Consider the following 19,401-nt stretch of genomic DNA (forward strand, 5'->3'; position numbering starts at 1 on the left):
ATTTGGAGAAAAAAAAATCTGAATTGTCTCAGAAATATGTCTTTAAAGTTTACAATGACAAAACATTTCTGAAAGTATTGGATTTGAGAAATAGAGTTTTTTTTATATAATTGCTATCCAATTAGCCATAATTTTGCAACTGAAGATATCACGGCAGATATCGGTATGATTTTTAATATCATTAAATGAAATCATTTTGAAATTCTTTATAATAAACACATTTTTGAAATGTCAAAATCAGGCTATTTTAATCCAAACTCCTTTCCCACCCGGCAGGAAAACGACGAGATTTACTACACCGCCATCAAGGACATCGAGCTGGGCGACATTCTGCGCGTGTGGTACTCGCGTAGTTACGCGGCCAAAATCGGCGCCACCCTGCTGGAGCCCAGCCCGTACGACATTTGCAACAACATCCTGCGCTCGGTCAGCCTGGACTACGGGCTCGACCTGGACCAGAATCAAAACTATTTGGAGAGCTTCCCGTCAACGTCCGGTGGATCGAGCAACCAGCTGACCCATCACCATCACCACGCGGGTTCGTCTTCCTCGATGGTTGGAGGGAGTGATGTGAACAATAACAGCAATGGGGGCAACTCGGCTACGGTGACTTCCTCCAGTGTGTGCGGCGACGCAAGTTCCAGCAGCTATGACAAAATTTCGCTTCCACCGATAGACAGTCTGATGAAGACCACGTCGCCCAAATACACCACCAATCACTATCACATGTTTGATCTCGATCTCATCGGCGGAACATCGCAGTCCTGCGAGGACTATGGCCAGTTCAACCCAACGGCCACCTCCTGCTCACCATCGTTGGTACCGATTCATCATCATCAGCAGCAGCACCATCACCACCCACATCATCACTCTAGTCAGCTGGGCGACAGTCCGTCACACTCGCAGTTTGCGGTTCAGCAACCTCATCACAGCACCGTCGCGGACATGCACCAGCAGCAGCATCAGCAGCTAGTCCACACTTCCTACGGCGGATATCACCAGCAGACGCTTCCCGAGGACACGCTCAGCCCGGCGGACCTGATCAACATTTCGCTGGGGGCAAGCGACATGAACATTGCGTTCGACTCGTTCGAAGCTGGCAACTTGATTGGGTACGACGGTGGTAACAGCAGCAGCGGCAGCAATCTGGCCGATTCCGGCATCAGCATTGGTCATGGGGGCGTTGGATTGCTGGACGGCGGTGGTGGTGGCGGCAAGCTGCACAGCCGGTACTCTTCCTCGAGCGATTCGCTGGTCACGCTGAACGACAGCATGGGCGGAGGAATGGTTCCGGTGGCGCCGTCCTCCGTGACGCCGATTCCATCTGCGATGGGTGGTGGTGGAGTGGGGGTGGTGTTGGCGGGCGCTGCGGATCCGGAAGCGGACAAAAAGTACCCGTGCGAGATTTGCCTGCGAAAGTACATGACCAAGTCGAACCTGGACAAGCACATGCGCAAGCATAACCTGTTTTTGTGCGTGTTCTGTATGAAGGTTGATATTTTGTGCTTATGGATTATACATTTGACTACAAAAATTCTTGTATTCCCAGCTGTTCCAACTGGCCGAGGAGCTGAAGGACCACGAGTGTACGGAGCGCAAGTCCAAGACCGCCTACCTGCACTGTCCCAAGTGTCTGAAGGTGCTGTCCAACTCCTGGTCGCTGCAACGCCACATGAAGATCCACAAGGACTCGAACGGGGTACGTTTACTTCGGTGACTATGAAAAAAAAAACTTTTGGACCCACGCACTTTTTTGATTCGTTAAAAAACATTAAATATTTGTGGCAAATAAGAGCCAAATCAGTTAATGTTTTGTAATCGCTGTTGAACGTTGAAGATTTTTTTAAGAATTGTAATTTTACATCAAAACTGGTGAAATTTTAATCAGAGTCATTATAAATTTGTTTACACAATAATTAAGGTCAAATTTCAACAAAAAAGATTTAAATTTCATCACCAAATTAACAACTCGCCGTACTTCATTTTTTTTACTGTAGTGTTGGCCTCTCAACAGAAAAAAATCTGTAAGTTTTTGCATTTTTTCAAACAAGACCGGTTCTTCATCATATCTTTTCTTTTCTTTTCGTATTTTATCCTTTATAATTTTAAAATCAATATTTGCGTTTTTTTTATATGCTAAACAATTCTTTAAAAAATTGATCTAGGAGGATAAAGCAAATATTTAACGAATATTTAATTAAAAATTTATGTAAATTTCGGTAATCATTAGATTGAATATGCCGTCATCAGGGGCGAATCGGGACAGCGGTTTTAGCCATGTTTTGAACAACAGAACGAAATTTGTGCTTATCATTTAAAATTATATTTAAACTTGAACATCTGACAATTTTCAACATAAATTATCAAATTCTTATTGTTAATTTCCAAATAAAGGCTAACATTTCAAAACAGCTTAATCATTTTTTTAACGAACGAAGTTGACTTTATAGCTGTCGGCCACCATTGCTAGTACCAACCACTAGTGTCTTCCTTTTATCTACAAGGACTTTGCCGCCCTGGGCTCCTAAGTGTATGAAAGAATGTCACGGAGCGACGGCGCCGAATACCCATATTTACACAAAGAATTTTAGAGCGCCCGCCGCGGGATTCGAAACTGCGACCTCTGGATTGTAAAACCAGTGCACGGTCCGATTGATCCACACGGGCGGGACACATTTTTTTAATGTAATTTAAAAAAAATAGGTCTGATAAAAGGTCACTAAGAACAACTCATTTATCACAAAATTTAAACTTTGAAGAAGCTATTACACTACGGCAAACAAACAAACAAACCCGCACTTTTTGACAGTTTGCCTGCTTTGTGTGTTTGACTGGATTTGTTTGTACCAACGCCAGCCTGCCTTGTTTGCGAGTTTGGCAAACTGTCAAAAAAAAAAAAAGGGGAAACGGGAAATTTTCAACAAATTTCCCGGGAAATTTGAAATTTTACGAAAATTATTCTGATCCTGTTTCTGATTAATATTTTGCAACAGAATTGTATAGAACAGCAACTTTAATGTCCAAAATTAGTGTGAGGGCAGGGTGACCACTCAAATTCCATTTTCAAATTCCCGACTTTTTCCCGACTTTTTTCCAGACTTTTCCAGAATGCTCAAATAATATGCATTTTTTAACTAAAGAATAATATCAAACAAAAAACTTTCTATAAGAAAAGTCAATATTAACCACAGAAAAAAAATCTCAATGAATTTAAAAAAATCAAGTATAGGCATTTTTTGTAAACACAGAAACTAAACAACAAATAAAAAAAACTTCAAAAATGGAATTTCATTATCATGATTCAGAGTAGAAACACAAACAATTAGTCTTTGAAAAAATAATCTGAAGTTCAACAAATACTTATAACTTCCATGTTATTTTTTAAATTGGCAAACGTATAGTTTTTGATACTTCGTTTCAACTGGATATAACAAAAAGTTAAAGATAATTGAACTTAAAATATCGTTCCTATTTTTTTAAACTTCATCATCATTTTAAATCATAAAAAAAAATGTTTTTGCCAAGTTTCCTTATTTTTTTTATATTGAATTTCAATGTTAATTTATCTAGTGGTCAGTATTTAACTGTTTTTTTTCAATGAAAATTCAGTTTGATATGATTTTATGTTTTTCCACTTATTTTAAGCAAATTGTTTGAAGAGACATTTTTGCAATAACTCAAAATTTCTTGGATAATTTTTTTGCAATTTCAATATTTTCTTTATGTTTTCAAATCTAATCTAATCTAATCTAATCTAACACAAACGCAGCCAGTCCGATGAAAGCATGCTGGAAAGTCTTGTGATTAGATTACGCCCCAAGCACTTTTCTTGTCATTATTAATAATTACAGTACATCCGAGAACACCCGAAAATGTATTGCAAAAATTAAAGCGGCCAGCCCTACTACGTTGTGTTTACCGCAGAGAGGATTCTGAGAACGGATCACATTTCACAGAATCTACAGGGGAGGAAGGATGCGTGGACATACCGTACCAAACGCTTTTGTTTACAGTTTCATATGTGTTTTGTAAAATGTGTTAAGTGTAAAGTATAGTGTGCTTATATAATCAAATAATTATAATAATGCAATATAATGATCATTTAATAAAATCCCTTCACCTATATATAATAACCACGTACCCAAGCACACAAACAGCGACACAAAAGAAATGAAAATGAACATGCAAAAACAAGACAGCGCGTCCCCGTGGTCAGCGCACTAATCATATTTTCTTTATGTTTTCAAAACGTAAAAACAGTTTTTCAATTTTGGATTTTATTCGATATTTGAGTTTTCCGATGATTCAAGCTTTATCTATGGTAAGTAATTTACCCATACTCACAAAAAAAGTTAAAGGGCAGCATTAAAAAAAAAACATATTTTAAATTACTAATTGAATTTAGTTAAACAATTATTTATGTGACAAAATTAAATAGAATCATAATTTTAAGCTGGCCATTAGACTCTATTTTTATATGAGTTTTTCATTAACTTTACCTCTTGTTTTTAATAGCGATCATTTGATTCATAAAAAATATTATGAAAATCTGTGTCAAAGACTCCAATATTCATTAAGATTTTGAATGTCTTAAACTTCTTTTCATACTTAAATATATTGGAATAGTGAAAAGAACCTTAAATTTAAAGTAAGTTACTAAATCAGCAATGAGTGAGTTCAATTTGAAAATAGTACAATATATTACAAAATTATTCAAGGGTTAAAACAAAATTTTCAAGCAAGTATGCTCAGAATTCCCGACTTTTCCCGACTTTTTGACAAAAAATCATAAATTCCCGACTTTTTCCCGATTTTTGGCAGATTTTGGCGAATTCCCGACTTTTTCCCGACTTGAGTGGCCACCCTGTGAGGGTCAATTATGGCTTGATCATGCAACTTTGAGAAAATATTATACATTTTCTTATGTTTTCTGTTGTCTTTTAAATCGTACCAAATAAAAAAATATTATAGGTATTTTTTTGTTGAAAAGTATTTTTTTAAACAAACTGTTCGGACAGTGAAAATCTATGCTCCACAACAATAAAATTGCTTTTAAATTTGTCTCAGTGACCATAACGGTTTTTATGGCAAATTTCTTATTCCAGAACAAGTATTTTCAACTTGTGAATAAATAGATAATCGCTATTTAACTTGAAACACAATTTACTCACACAATTTACTTAACAATATTTAAAGCGTGTTTTTGAAATATGGTTGGGTAAATTTCATATGATACGAAGTTGTTTTTTTTTTATTTTTCATGGTTCCATTTATAGGCTAGTACGCTGATCGGAAGGAAATGGGTCAAGAAATGGCTTTACGAACAGCAGAACAAAGGAGAGGGAACGATTTCTTGGGGCTTTTCTTCACCCTCTCTGGCTTGCTTTCGCTGCCGCCGCTGCCCATTTGAAATTTTTCTTGGCCGATTCCTTCCGAAGTGCATACACCGCTTATGGTATGATTTTAGTTATGTAATTTTATGGCCATGTAAAATAAATTAAAATAATTTTAATAATATAAAAATGGTTGAAATTAAACGATGTTTTTTCATATTTAAATTTTATAACTTCAAACAGTTATTTCTCGTATACTTTTAAACAAATTCTTCTCGAACGACCCTTCTTGAAATTTATTATTATATCAATTTTCATCCAATTTGAACAAGGTAAACAAAAATGGTCAATATCTTATTTTCAAATGATATAAAAAAAATCGTTTCCAAATTTCCCGGGAATTCGTTGAAATAGGTTGTCGAAAATAAAATAGTAATATTCATTCCATAATAGCATAATTTTTGTTGCCTAACACATAAGCAAACAAGTTGTGAATGCTTCAGGAATAAATATTATCTGAATTAAACCTTGACATGGAATTTACAGACAAGCTGATTAGTTCAAAATGAACTGTAGATTGAAATGAATAAAATCAAATAAGGTTCTCAAATTATTATTTTTTGTATGATTTCAAAACATTGGTGCCAAAAAGGTAGGAAAATGTTAATTCCGTTTGTATTTCAGGAATTCCCGGAAAATTGGCAAATTTCCCGGGAAACGGGAAATATTTTTTTCCGGGAATTCCCGGGATTTTTTTCCCGGGACGGGAAATTGGACGCTTTAGCTCTACGTCTTTGTTGACCATTTTTACACCTTAAAAATACCATGCTTTGTAGCAAATTTTAAAATCATTTATTTCATTCTAAATGAGGAAGACTCTTCTGAGTTGTTTAAGATTTGAAGGTACCGTAAAAAGGGGTGACTTTGGTAGCCGGGGTGTCTTTGATAGGTTTGCGATTTTTCCGCAAAATGAAGAGTACAATTAAAATACGTAAGGAATGGTTTAGAATCATACTGACCGTGGTAGAGAAATGTTCAAAGTACCACGAGAAGAACTTTTCATAAAATTTTGAAAAGTTTAAAAAGCTAGTTAACTATAGTTAAGAAAATGTTGATGAAAGTCATTATTTTAAACTACTCAAAATGTCATGATTTTCTCAATGAACATGATTTTGAATCGGAAAACGGAATGCATTTTCGGATTCTTTGGACAATTTTCCACTAGGAGAAGGTTAAAAAAGTTTGTAAATAATAAATAATATGTGTTTTTAAAACACAATTAAAAAAATCTCCACATTTATAGACAATCTCAGTTGAACAAATTTCATGTAAAATGTGAAAACTTGTGATTTGTGCTTCGAATTCAGTATACAATGCAATATAAATCGATAATTTTATAAACAAAACTAGTTCTAACAAATTTCAAGTAAAATTCCGACTTTTTAACAATTTTACCTAAAATTTATATGTAGTTTGCTAAAAAGCTTATACACTTAGTTAACTAAATATAAACATTGATTTTTTTGCTTTAAAACTATATCAGCTACTTCAGTGATGGTACATTTAGCGTACAAATAAAATTTGAACATCTTAAATATGATTTTGACAAGAAAAACTATGACTATCAAAGTCACCCCGGAATTAAAACTAAGAATTTTTAACGTAACTATTTTTCTAAAAATTATTAAAAAAAAGCTTTTTTCCGAAATAGTGCATGGACTTTGTGTGGTCTACCCCAGTACATGTTTTAAATATAATAATCTTGAGAAAAACCTTACCTGTTGGAAAATATTCTAAAAACAAATTGAAATCCTATCAAAGTCACCCCGGTTTACGGTACATGAAATTCCCACTAAAATTACATCTATCTCATTTTTTAAACAGTTAAGCAACGATGAATATCTAAAACAAGTGTTGTACTTCTTTCGATGAAAAAGATTTTTTTCGGAATTTTGAGTACCGTAAACTGGGGTCAATCGGGACACATGGGGCGAATCGGGACAGCAGTTTTAATCATGTTGGAGCACTAAATTTTGATTTTTCTGGTTGGTTTCGGTTAGAACAGACTCAGGCCAACAAAATGTGTACATCCATTTCCAAATTTAAAAGCTTTAAGTGCTCTAAAAACTGCTGTCCCTATTCAGACTGTAGTCCCGATTCACCCCAGATTACGGTACGTCATCAAATTGGACGTCCAATTTTACATAAAAATTTCCAAATCAAAAAATGGATCAAATATCAAAAATAACACTTTAATTCAAAGTTTCACGCAATTCAAAGAGTGGTCTGAGCAACTGCTGTGTGGGTTAGCGGAGAATGAACCTTATATGAGTTTCAAAATTTAATTTGACATATTTTTGATATGTACTTCCCAAAATAATATATTTTTTAAATTCACAATTCAGGAACCAGATTTTATACCATCCTAAACTCTAGCGCAAATGATGCCTATGTGAACATCGTGAAATATGTTAAAAATACAATAAATTTTTAACAACATCGAATATATTATTTTCATTCCCCAGGATCAGATGGCCGACGGCTTGCTCCGCCAACAGTCGGAGTCATCCGATAAGATGCTCCTTCTGGCCGGCGGTGAACCCAAGGAAGAACCGTCGATTACGTTTGACGAGCTCGAGTCTACCGGGCTGGACGAGTTGAAGCCCAGTCTGGAGCCGTTTGAAGCGACCGAACCGGAGATGGACGTCCACCACCACCATCACCATCATCACCACTTGTTGGACATGGCCGGAGACGAGGCAAACGATGGGACCGTTTTGTTGGAAGCGGAGCCATTGCAGATACCGTCGGATATGGAGGTTGAGCAGCAGGTGGAGTTTGAGCAACCTTCGGTTGCTCAGCCTTTGGTGGCGCTGTCGAGCATCACGACGATCCCGATCACGAATACCAGCTCGAGTCAGGACATGATCACCGACGTTCAGGCGCCAAACGGCAAGCAGCTGTACAAGTGCATCGTTTGTGCAAAGTTGTTCAAGAATCCGAACGCTTTGGAGAAGCACTTGCGTAAGGTTCATACCGTTTATACCATTTCGAATGACTACAAAACCGAGAAGAAGGTGTTGACCCAGATCAACCAGAAGAAAACTTCGCCGATTAAGCCGGCAATAGCCAAAGCGCTCGCAACGAAGCTAACCCAGAAGAGCAAGAAGATGGAAGCCGCGGCCGCATCCAGCAACGGTGCATCTCCTGCCGCGGCCAACAGTCCCACCAATAGCGGTCCCATCGTCATAACACCCGCGGAGCAGATCCAACAGCCGCCACCTCCACCCCCGGTCCACGTGCCCCGGCCGTACAACAAGAAGAAACATCTGAACAACGTCAAGTTACCAACCGCGACGACCCCGACCGGTCCACTGCAACTCACGACCATCCCGGCGACGGCCACGGCCAACCAAACAACGGCCGGCAACAAATCGCACAGCATCATCATCATCTCGAACCTCGAGCTGACCAACAACAACCTGATCGATACTAGTCAACTGTTTTTAAACCAAAACAGCAACGCTCTAGGCAGTAAGATAGATGTTAAAGTATTAAACTCAACGGACAAGTTACCCAAGCTGGTGCCAATCTCGAGCCACGGACCTTCGCCACCCTCGATTCTCCCACCGCCCCAACAGCAGCAGCAGTTTGTCGGACTCCCGTCGCTACATCCCACCACAACAGCAACAACGACGCCGACGACGGCTGCCCCCCAATCCGAGGGTTCGTGCGCCCTGAACGCCCTCATCGAGAGCAGCGGCATCAACGTGGACGAAAGCCAAGACTCGCACCTGCTCACGCTATCCCCGATCAAAATGGGCTCCAACAGCAATGGCGGCGCCACCACCATCATCACCAGCGCCGACGCCAGCAGCAACAGCTTCCTCGGCCCGGACGAACTCTCCGTAAGTACTCGTCCCATACCTCTCTCTCTCTCCCTCTCGATGTGCCGATTGATCGCATTGCATTGCGCTACCAACTGCTCAAACGCTTCTTTTCTTCCGTGTGTTGTGGCTTCTGCCTTCTGCCCTCTAATGCCTGCCCAAAAATAGGCAGACGCTAACGATAGTAACCAGCAGCTGTTGTACGAAGACGGCGATAGTGGCGATAGCCCCACCGGTACGCAACTAACCCAGACCAGCTATCCGTGCGAGGAGTGCGATAGGGTGTTCCCGAAGGTGAGTGTGTGTTTGTTTGTGTTGTTGTGTTGGCTGATTTTTTTGGCTCTAAGGTTTTCGAAGGTCGATGTTGAAGACTTGGAACAAGTCTGTAAGTTATCTGTACTCATTAAATAGGTTATATCATTGAAATACCAACATTTTTACTCAATCCTTCGCAAGGGCCGTAGCCTTGAAGCACAGTGTTTAAATTTACATCTTCTGATGTATTAAAGTTTTTTTTTTATTACAGTTCTCTCTTTAAAAAAAAAATAGCTGAATTGTTACTCAAGTCGAGAAACTACAATAACAATCTGCAAACATGAGACAAACAAGTTTGTTATCGATAACCATATCGTGGTTCGATAACGTTTTCGTAGAAACGATAAAGATAGAAGTATCGAAGTATCGATAACACATGTAATGTAACAAGCGCAGCCAGTCCGAAGAAAGCATCACATGAGCAACTCTCTACGAAATCGGCCGATTTCGACCATTTTTATTTTTTGTATTTTTTTATTTGACTCAAACTTTGTGGGGGCCTTCCCTGTGACCAAATATGCTATTTTGTGTCATTGGTTCACCCATACAAGTCTCCATACAATTTTGGCAGCTGTCCATACAAAAATGGTATGTAAATATTCAAACAGCTGTAACTTTTGAGTGAATTTTCTGATCAATTTGGTGTCTTCGGCAAAGTTGTAGGTATTGTTGAGGACTTTTGAGAAAAAAAGGTACACGGAAAAAAAAATTGCAGATTTTTTTATCAACTTTTTTTTCACTAAAACTCAATTTCCCAAAATAAGTATTTTTTGATTTTCAAGATTTTTTTATATGTTTTAGGGGACAAAAACCCGCAACTTTTGAGCCATAGAGAAACATGGTCAAAAAATCTGCCGCCGAGTTATGAATTTTTGAAAAAATAGTGATTTTTGGAAAAATTCGAAGCTTTATGCAAAAACAAGTTTGACATTATTTTTAAATGCAAAATTGAATTTGCAACCAAAAAGTACATTACAGATTTTTTGATAAAGGGCTCCGTTTTCAAGGTATAGCCACCGAAAGTTTAATTTTAGCGAAATATTTGCAGTTTTTCAATTTTTAAAATTAGTGACCATGAGTGACCATTTCTAAAAATATATTTTTTGAAAAGTTCAGAAAATTTGCTATAAAATTGTCCAAGAGACATTGAATATTGGACCTCGTGTTGCTGAGATAGAGCCGCTTTAAGAAAAAGAAACACGAAAATTGAAGGTTTCTAAGTCTCACCCAATCAGCTCACCATTTTCTAATGACGATATCTCAGCAACTAATGATCCGATTTTCAATGTTAATACATGAAAAATTCGTGAAATTTTCCGATCTTTTCGAATTTTTTTTTAAATCAAAACTAGCATTTTGAATGGGCGTAATATTGAATGTTTGGCCAATTTGAAATGTTAGTCTTGATTTAAAAAAAATTAAAATATTTTTTTCGAGATCGGAAAATTTCACGAATGTTTCATATTTTAAAATTGAAAATCGTACCATTAGTTGCTGAGATATCGACATTAGAAAATGGTGTGTTGTTTGGGTGGGACTTAAAAAACATCAATTTTCCTGTTTTTAAACCTTTGCATGGCAATATCCAGCACCTAAGGGTCGTATCAACAAAGTTCAAAAATGCAAAATATAGAGAATTTTCTTAGCTTTTCAAAAATATTTTTTCAAAGCTGGGCAAACATGTGCACTAATTTTAAAAAATGAAAAACTTCGACTATTTTCAAAAAAGTCATCTAAAAATGGATTTAACTTAAAACGGTGCACTTTATCAAAATTTCACTGAAGTACTTTTTGATTGCAAAATTTGAAAGTTGAAAAATTGTTGCGGCCAATTTTTCGATTTTTTGAAAAAAATCAGTATTGATTCAAAAATTCATAACTCGCTCAAAGATTTTTTTGCACAACCTGGAAATTTCTGAAAAGTTGGCATTTAATGTCCTCTAAAACATATAAAAATAAATTAAAAATAGTGTTTTTTTGCAAATCAAGTTTTAGTGACAAAAAGTTAAATAAAAATTACCAAAATTGTTTTTACCGTGTATCATTTTTTTTCAGTGTAGTCCATATCCATACCTACAACTTTGCCGAAGACACCAAATCGATCAAAAAATTCCATCAGATACAGATTTTTGAATTTTCATACATCATTTTTGTATGGCCAGCTGCCAAATTTGTATGGAAAATTATATGGACAAACTAATGATGCAAAATGGCTTCTTTGGGCATACCGAAGGCACCAAAAAAGTTTCAGTCGGATTAAAAAATACAAAAATTTAAATTTAAGAAAAAAGACCGATTTCGTAGAGAATTGCTCTTATGCCAAATGGCTTCTTTGGGCAAACCGAAGGCACCAAAAAAGTTTCAGCCGGATTGAAAAATACAAAAATTAAAATTAATATAAAAAATATCGATTTCGATCTGCAATCAAAAAGTACTTTACACTTTTTTGATTATATGCACCGTGTTATATTTCCATACAAATTTAAATAAAAATGTATGGAACGTAACTGGGTGCTGAAAAGACAGAATGCGTAAAGTGATTTCCGAATGATCCCCACTGCTCCCCACTAATACAACTGCACTACAGCTGTAAACATAAACAAAGTAGAAGGCTATGTTCAAGCTCAAGCGTGACATATTTTTTGCTGCTGAAGTGACTTGTTTTGAAACATTTGATTTCTGGAGTTTTTTTTAAAAAGGACCAATAAACTAAATGTCCAGTTTTTGCTTTTTGGGTGTTTTTGAAACCGCCTTGAGTCAGGGGTATTAAAAAACACCCAAAATGCAAAAACTGGAAATTTGGTTTATTGGACCTATTAAATAAATAAATGCTATTAAATAAATGCTTTGCGCTTTTTTGTTCATAGACTAAGCGACGGGCCTAAAGAGTCCATCTTTGTTATGACGTGACGCACAATTGCGTGAGAAGTGGGTGGAATTTTATTAATCTGAAGAGCAGCCGAATGGAAGTTCCGAGATTGTGTATGTTTGAAGCGCAGTGATAATATCGGAGTAAGTTTATTCAATATTATTTGGCTGGTGCCATTCATAGTTATTGATAATTCGTCGCTAACATTTCAATAAAACGTCATAAACATAGGTTTTGCGTGAGACATAGCGCTTATTTAAATGTTAGCGACGAGTTATGCCAAGCTCGATTTCAACCCTCTTCCCGCCCAGAGCAAAATCGAGATTTTTTACGGTTTTCACCATAACTCCTAACTGGATCGATCAAATTGGATGACATTTTAATAGTTATAAGCCAACAATCTATATAAACTAACGCAAGTTGAATCAGGTTGAATCATGGTTGCAGAAAAATTTAGTTTTGAAGACAAAAATTATTGGTGCTCTGGAGTAACCATGGGTATTACAGGGTTAAAATGTGTTGACTTCGAATACCTCAAAAGCTCGATGCCCCCAACTTTTTTTTCCTGACAAAATAAATTATAGATCAATTACCATACTTGCCACTTCTTAGTATCATTTTTCAAACAGTAAATTGCTCCGCCTTGACAGTTCTAAATTGAGGCCGCTTTGCGGACCACTATTCTGCACCCAGGAGCGTAACACCGTCTTCGACCCCCCACCCCCCAAGTGCATTACGTTATAAAATAACACTCCCTTATTATTTTCAAGAATTGATCAAATTTTCAATGTTAAAAATTGAAACTTAAATTTTCTGATCTTAAAAATGAAAATATTTCAACAAATTTATAATTTTGTCTAAATTATGAAATCAGCAAAATTACCTATTTTAAAATCAAACTTGATTTTTGTCAAAGTCTATAACAAAAATCAAGTTTGATTTTAGAATTATGAAATTATTATTATCGAAAAGAAAAGAATTCTTCAAAGGTTTCAACTTTTAACATTGCAATCGGTAATATATAATAAATTGTAATACAGTCCAGACTCTACTGCCGTTTTACGGCGATATGATGTATACGCCATTGAGGTGATTTTGCTGTAGACACGATTTTCTGTTTTTGTTCATTTTTTCAATTTAAAATGACTTATTTGAGGTCTGCTCTGTAGAAACTGTTAAAAAGTACAATAAAAATGTGGCCCCTACAAAATTTCTTGTTTTTTCCTATTCTCTACGATTTTAAACCACAAACATCATTTGGCCGTAAAAATAGCAATAAAAAATCACTACTTTTCCTGCCCAATGATGTATGTATACATTGCTCGATCAAAGCTGGCTTTATTTTTTGTGCCAGCTATTTTGATAGCTGAGTGGATCCCGTAATGCATTGTCTACGTGGATACTTTAAGGGGGGGGGGGAAGGTATTAGGGAGAGTTCTTTTATTACGTAACGCAGTTGGGGGAGGGGGGTCGGAGGCCGTGTTACGCTCCATACAATTTTTTTAAAATTTGTATGGAAATTTTGTTACGAGAGGGGGGGGGGTCTAAAAATCCGTTTTTTGCGTTACGTAATAAAATAACGCTCCCTTAGCGATTGTCTATGCTCCATAAACACATTTTTGCGTGAACAATTGTCAGCAAAGAAGGTGGGTGGGTCTAGAATTTTCAAAAAAGTGTCTACGTGGATGTGGATAAGGTGTCATCCATTAAGTACGTCACATTAAAATCAGCCAAAATTTACTCCACCCCCCTTTGTCACGATTTCCCTATGCTTTTAACACGCAACGTCACGCTTTCTCAAAACCCCCCTCTTCCCTCAGAATGTGACGTACTTTATGGATGGTGCCTAATGGACGTCCCCTTAAGAATTAAATCGAAATAATGTAATAAAATATTGCCCAATCTTGATTTGGTCCCAAAACATCTAATCAACATTCAAACAGTATTGAATTTGACTTCTATCAATTCTCAATGTATACATACATCATGATGAGTAAAATTGGCGTATACATCATTGTTTGTTTGCTTAATGAAATGGGCCCCAGAGCAGTTTTTTGAAAAATTCTTTCGTCAGGAGGTAGCTTTTAAGATTCTTTATCAGGCTGTACAATAAAATTGAAAATGTCCAAAATGGCGTATACATCATATCGCCGTAAAACGGCAGTCTATTATACGAAGTTTCGATTTTCCGAACTTTTTTTCGTATTTTCAATTTATTGTCTTGCTTTTAAAATCAAATTCAAATTCTGCGACCCCATTTCAATCAGACTTTAATGTTTTTTTTGCATTTTTTTTTAATACTTCATCGCCGCCATTTTGGCCGCCACCTTGTATTTAAAAAAATCTTAATCACTTTAGAGTAATTTAGAGGTTATAATACTTGAGCTCAACAATCAAACATAAACCAACGAAAAAACATATTTTTCGTGATTCGATTATCCGAAGTGAAAACTTTCCGAGGCCTTCGGATAATCGAGTCTGGTACACAGCAAAAAAATGTGTAAATTTGGAAGGTGTTATTTTAGAAGGTTGAATATTACCTCTTTTATGATGAACTTTTACCACTATTCTCAAAAGCGACATTACACTAGAATAGTGGTAAAATTACACATTTTCAGAGGTAAAATTACACAGTTTTTCTGACATAAAAAATGTACCCCTTCTTCCCAGATGTAATATTACCATGATTTTTTTCTGTGTATATTATATAAAGTCCAGACTCGTTTATCCGAAGGCCTCGGAAAAAGTTCACTTTGGATAATCGAATGCATTTTTTTATTTAATATGCGACCAACTATTCAAATTTGACTAAAATGGAGTCGCAGAACTCAAATTTGATGTTAAAAACAAAAAAAGAAACAGAATGTGTTGTTCGTGATTCGATTATCCGAAGTTCCATACAAACCTTCGGATAATCTATCTTTGGATAATCGAGTCAGAACTGTATAATGAAAGTTGAAAAAAAATGCCTATCTACTTTAATACATTAACACCCCTAGTTTACCAGATTTCAGGATTTTTTTAAATATGTACATCGTTACAAAAATGGTTAAAAATTAAAAAAAAAAACTTAAAAGGCTGTGAAAAGTTCATAAAAACTCCTATTCAAATCCTTGTATATCGTAATTTGTGTTGAGTTTTGATATAATCCATTTGCTTCACTTCCCGCAGAACTACCAGCTGAAGCGCCACATGGAGATCCACGACAGCACGTACTACATGTGCCCGTACTGCGACCGGTCCCCGCTGAAGGCGAAAACGTCCGTGCGCAAGCACCTCAACACCGTCCACCCGGAGCGGGCCCCACCCAAGGAGGAGATGAACAAGTTTATCGCCACGCTGGTCGTCAAGGACGAAAAAATTCTCAACGAGCTATTTATCAAAAACGAGCGCAAGATCCGCGCCAAGTGCGCCAAACAGCAGGCCAAGCAACTGCAGCTGCAAATGCAGAAACAGCAGCAGCAGCAGCAACAGCTGTCGCAGCAAGCCGTGGTGATTGTGCAGGATGTGGCGGCGTCGGCGATGCCGACCGTTGTCGAGCAGCAGGAGGAGGTGATCGGTGTCGCCTACTCGGATGAGCAGCAGTCGGCTCAGCAAGCTGCGGCGATGGCGGACAGTTCGCCGCAGTTGGGTGGCTATGAGAGTGAGGAGAATCAGGGGGTTGATTGTGGGAGTAGTGCGAACGGACCGGAAGTTAGGAGCGACGACGAGAGCAACGGCTTGAAGCGACGAGTGGTCGAAGGAAGTAGCAGCGGAAGTGGGGGACAGTGCGGCGGTAGTAAGAGCAGTGAGGAGGTCAAGCGAATTAGGCTGGTGGACGCCAATGGACAGGAAGTGCGTTACATCGCCGCCGCTGGTTCGAACGGGACGGCGCTCAAATATCTGCGCAAGAAGTCGATCGGAGTAGGCGAGGGCAGCAGCAGCAGTAACGGTGGTAATCCGATGCATCCACCTGGGACCGCTGGCGGAGGAGGGGGTGGCCAGTCGACGAACATTGACAATCAGATGATTCTGGACAACCTGTTTGACAACATCTCGATCGAGAACTACGAGTTTGATGACAACACGTCCATTCAGTCGTACAACATGATCGAGGAACGGTTCAAGACGTCGTTCGACCAGATCCAGGAAAAGCTGGACGCCGAGCTGTCCTTTGACGAGGAACAGCTCAAGTGGCAGAACAACCTGATGGCGAACGACTCTTCCAACGAAATTGGCGACAAGCTGCTGAACGTCGAGGACAACGTGCTCTTGATTTAAGTTCTAAATATTTATTCTCAATGGTATAGTTAATTTCCCTTAAAAACCAGATCAAGAAAGAAGTGCTTTTTGGTGTTTTCTTTTTCGTTTACCTGCTTTTCGTTTATTTAATTGTAAGCTCTATTTATTGCGCATATTTATTTATAATTTAAACTGGTGGAATTTGGCAGCATAAACTGTACCCCCGTCGTGACTAAGATAAGTTATATTTATCTACAGTGACAATACAGAGAAAAATGAATAGTAATCATAAATAAAACATATTTCAATGTGTCCAACTCGTTGGTTCTCTAAAATCAGTTGATTGTTTTCAAAACAAACAAAAGCGCAATCCACCTGTTTTGGGACAAACGCGTCCCATTTTTTAAGGTTGATCTAGTCGTCTTAGGGCACAGCAAAACCTTTCGAATAGCACAACATTTTAGCTCATGCACAAATAATTTGAAACTGAAGTTTACTCAGCAGGAATGCAATAATCGAATTCGGTGCACACAAAAAGAAGCTAAAACATACTGTCGACGTGAAGGTAGCTTCCACAATGCACATCATTGTTCGCACAAGTGTAAATTTTAAGGTGCCACACACCATACAAAAGTAGAGAAATTTAAACAACAAAAAATGTGCCATTTAAATCGACTACAAAAAATAATCAGTGTGCCTGCTTGATGCCAAAAAAAAAGTTGTTACAAACATTCATATTTTCACAAGAGAGAGCTATATTCTATATTCTAGCGGTTAAGACAAGCAAACAGAATCTCCTACACACGTGTTTTTTTGTTAAACAATAAGTTTGAATGATGGCGTGTCGTGGAAATGCAGCAGCGCGAAACCAAAGGTGAATTGATTAGGAAAACAAAAATAAGTGCCTTATGCAAAACCGTTACTATTCCCTTCCTGTTAAACAAGACTTGGGCGAAGCGTGAGAACGATCGATTCTCACCCAATGTAGGCTTCTTTTGTTTGTTTTCTGAGTTCTAACATAAATTTACTGTAATTAATTTCGTTGTTATTTTCCCCTAAACACCTCCTCCTCCCCCTATTTCTGCTTCCAATTTTATCATTATTGTTCTAAGGTAGAGAAAAAAAAAACAGAAAAAAAGATGGAAGAGTGTGTTAGATAACAAAAACAATGATTCGGTCTCTCACGTGTAGCGACAACAATCCAAGGCAATATACACTTCATATACATTCAAAACTATGCGAGAGAGAGTTTTAGCAAAAGAGAAAAAGCAAGCAAAAGCGGAAGCGGAAATTCGACCAGGAATGATTTCTAAGCGAATGGTCAAAACTATTTAAAAACATAAACTTTATTGATATATACTGCCGTTCTACGCATAATTGTCCCATGTTCAAAAAAGGGCAACTGAGAAAAACGCGATTGAAATTTTTCGATCGATTTCTGTGTTTCTACGCATAATTGTCCCGTGGGTCCCTATTCGCCCTATATGTCCCTAATCACCCCGGTTAACATTGTATCACCCTTAATTATAATCCTCTTGTAGGTGAACATGCAAACAAGATAAAATGCTTCGTAAAACTCATGATTTTGCGATAGAAAATACTTGGTGGGACAATTATGCGTAGAAGTACAACAATGGGACAAACAGACTTGGTGTTGTTTTCAATGATTTTCTGAACAAAGTACTAGATTTTATGTGTTTTTCTGAAAGTATACGTAAAATTAAACTTAAAAATGATAAAAAGTCAGAATCGTCCAAAAATGACATGGGACAATTATGCGTAGAACGGCAGTATACATTACTTAACTTATACACCAGCAAAAATAGCAAGAAAGAAAAATTAAACGGCACAACAAAGAAGCACGCGCACATGGAAGAATGCATAAAACGATGCAGAGCAAATACAATTTGTGCGACTCTTCCAGCTAAATTGTGAACCGTGAGTAAGGATGCTTTTCAATGATTTTTTTTTCTGTGCAAGATACAATAATTTATTATCGAAATAAAAAGTTAAACTTTTCTCCACAAATCAGTGCAAAGTTAGTTCAATTCAATCATATCACATCATGATTTCTCAAATTCTTAAGTTATTAATCTCTAAAAAAATTTAAAAAAAAATTACAGGTTATAAAACTTTAGAAGTTTAAAATTCTTAAGTATTTAAATTCACAATTTCTTATTCTCTTGAATTCTAAAATTCTTATATCCCAAATTCCGAAATTCTAAAATTTTCAAATTCTTAAATACTGAAATTCAAAACTTAAACAAATTTTAAATTCTTAACTTCTAAAATTCTAAAATTCTAAAATTCTAAAATTCTAATATGCTAAAATTATAAAATTCTAAAATTCTAAAATTCTCAAATTCTAAAATTCTAAAATTCTAAAATTCTCAAATTCTAAAATTCTTAAATTCTTAAATTCTTAAATTCTTAAATTCTTAAATTCTTAAATTCTTAAATTCTTAAATTCTTAAATTCTTAAATTCTTAAATTCTTAAATTCTTAAATTCTTAAATTCTTAAATTCTTAAATTCTTAAATTCTTAAATTCTTAAATTCTTAAATTCTTAAATTCTTAAATTCTTAAATTCTTAAATTCTTAAATTCTTAAATTCTTAAATTCTTAAATTCTTAAATTCTTAAATTCTTAAATTCTTAAATTCTTAAATTCTTAAATTCTTAAATTCTTAAATTCTTAAATTCTTAAATTGTTAAATTCTTAAATGTCCAAAATAATACAAAAATTCTAAAAAATCTTGAATTCGAAAATTCTGAAA

At 36.6% G+C, this 19,401-nt stretch overlaps 1 protein-coding gene across 2 annotated transcripts in view; it reads left to right on the forward strand.

Annotated features, from left to right (window-relative positions):
* The window catches only part of LOC6048717, a 28,654-nt gene extending 10,001 nt beyond the window's left edge, over positions 1-18,653 (forward strand). The window contains exons 4-8 of one of the 2 annotated variants that reach the window (XM_038261439.1): positions 277-1,491; positions 1,550-1,699; positions 7,859-9,241; positions 9,389-9,514; positions 15,576-18,653. In XM_038261439.1, coding sequence (XP_038117367.1) covers positions 277-1,491; positions 1,550-1,699; positions 7,859-9,241; positions 9,389-9,514; positions 15,576-16,664 — 3,963 coding nt within the window. In that variant the 3' untranslated portion in view covers positions 16,665-18,653. The remainder of the gene's footprint in view (positions 1-276; positions 1,492-1,549; positions 1,700-7,858; positions 9,242-9,388; positions 9,515-15,575) is intronic. The other variant, XM_038261440.1, reaches the window with a different exon arrangement.
* The last annotated feature ends 748 nt before the right edge of the window (positions 18,654-19,401 follow it).

This window comes from Culex quinquefasciatus, chromosome 3 (assembly GCF_015732765.1).
Source record: "Culex quinquefasciatus strain JHB chromosome 3, VPISU_Cqui_1.0_pri_paternal, whole genome shotgun sequence".
Classification (NCBI taxonomy): Eukaryota; Metazoa; Arthropoda; class Insecta; order Diptera; family Culicidae; genus Culex; species Culex quinquefasciatus.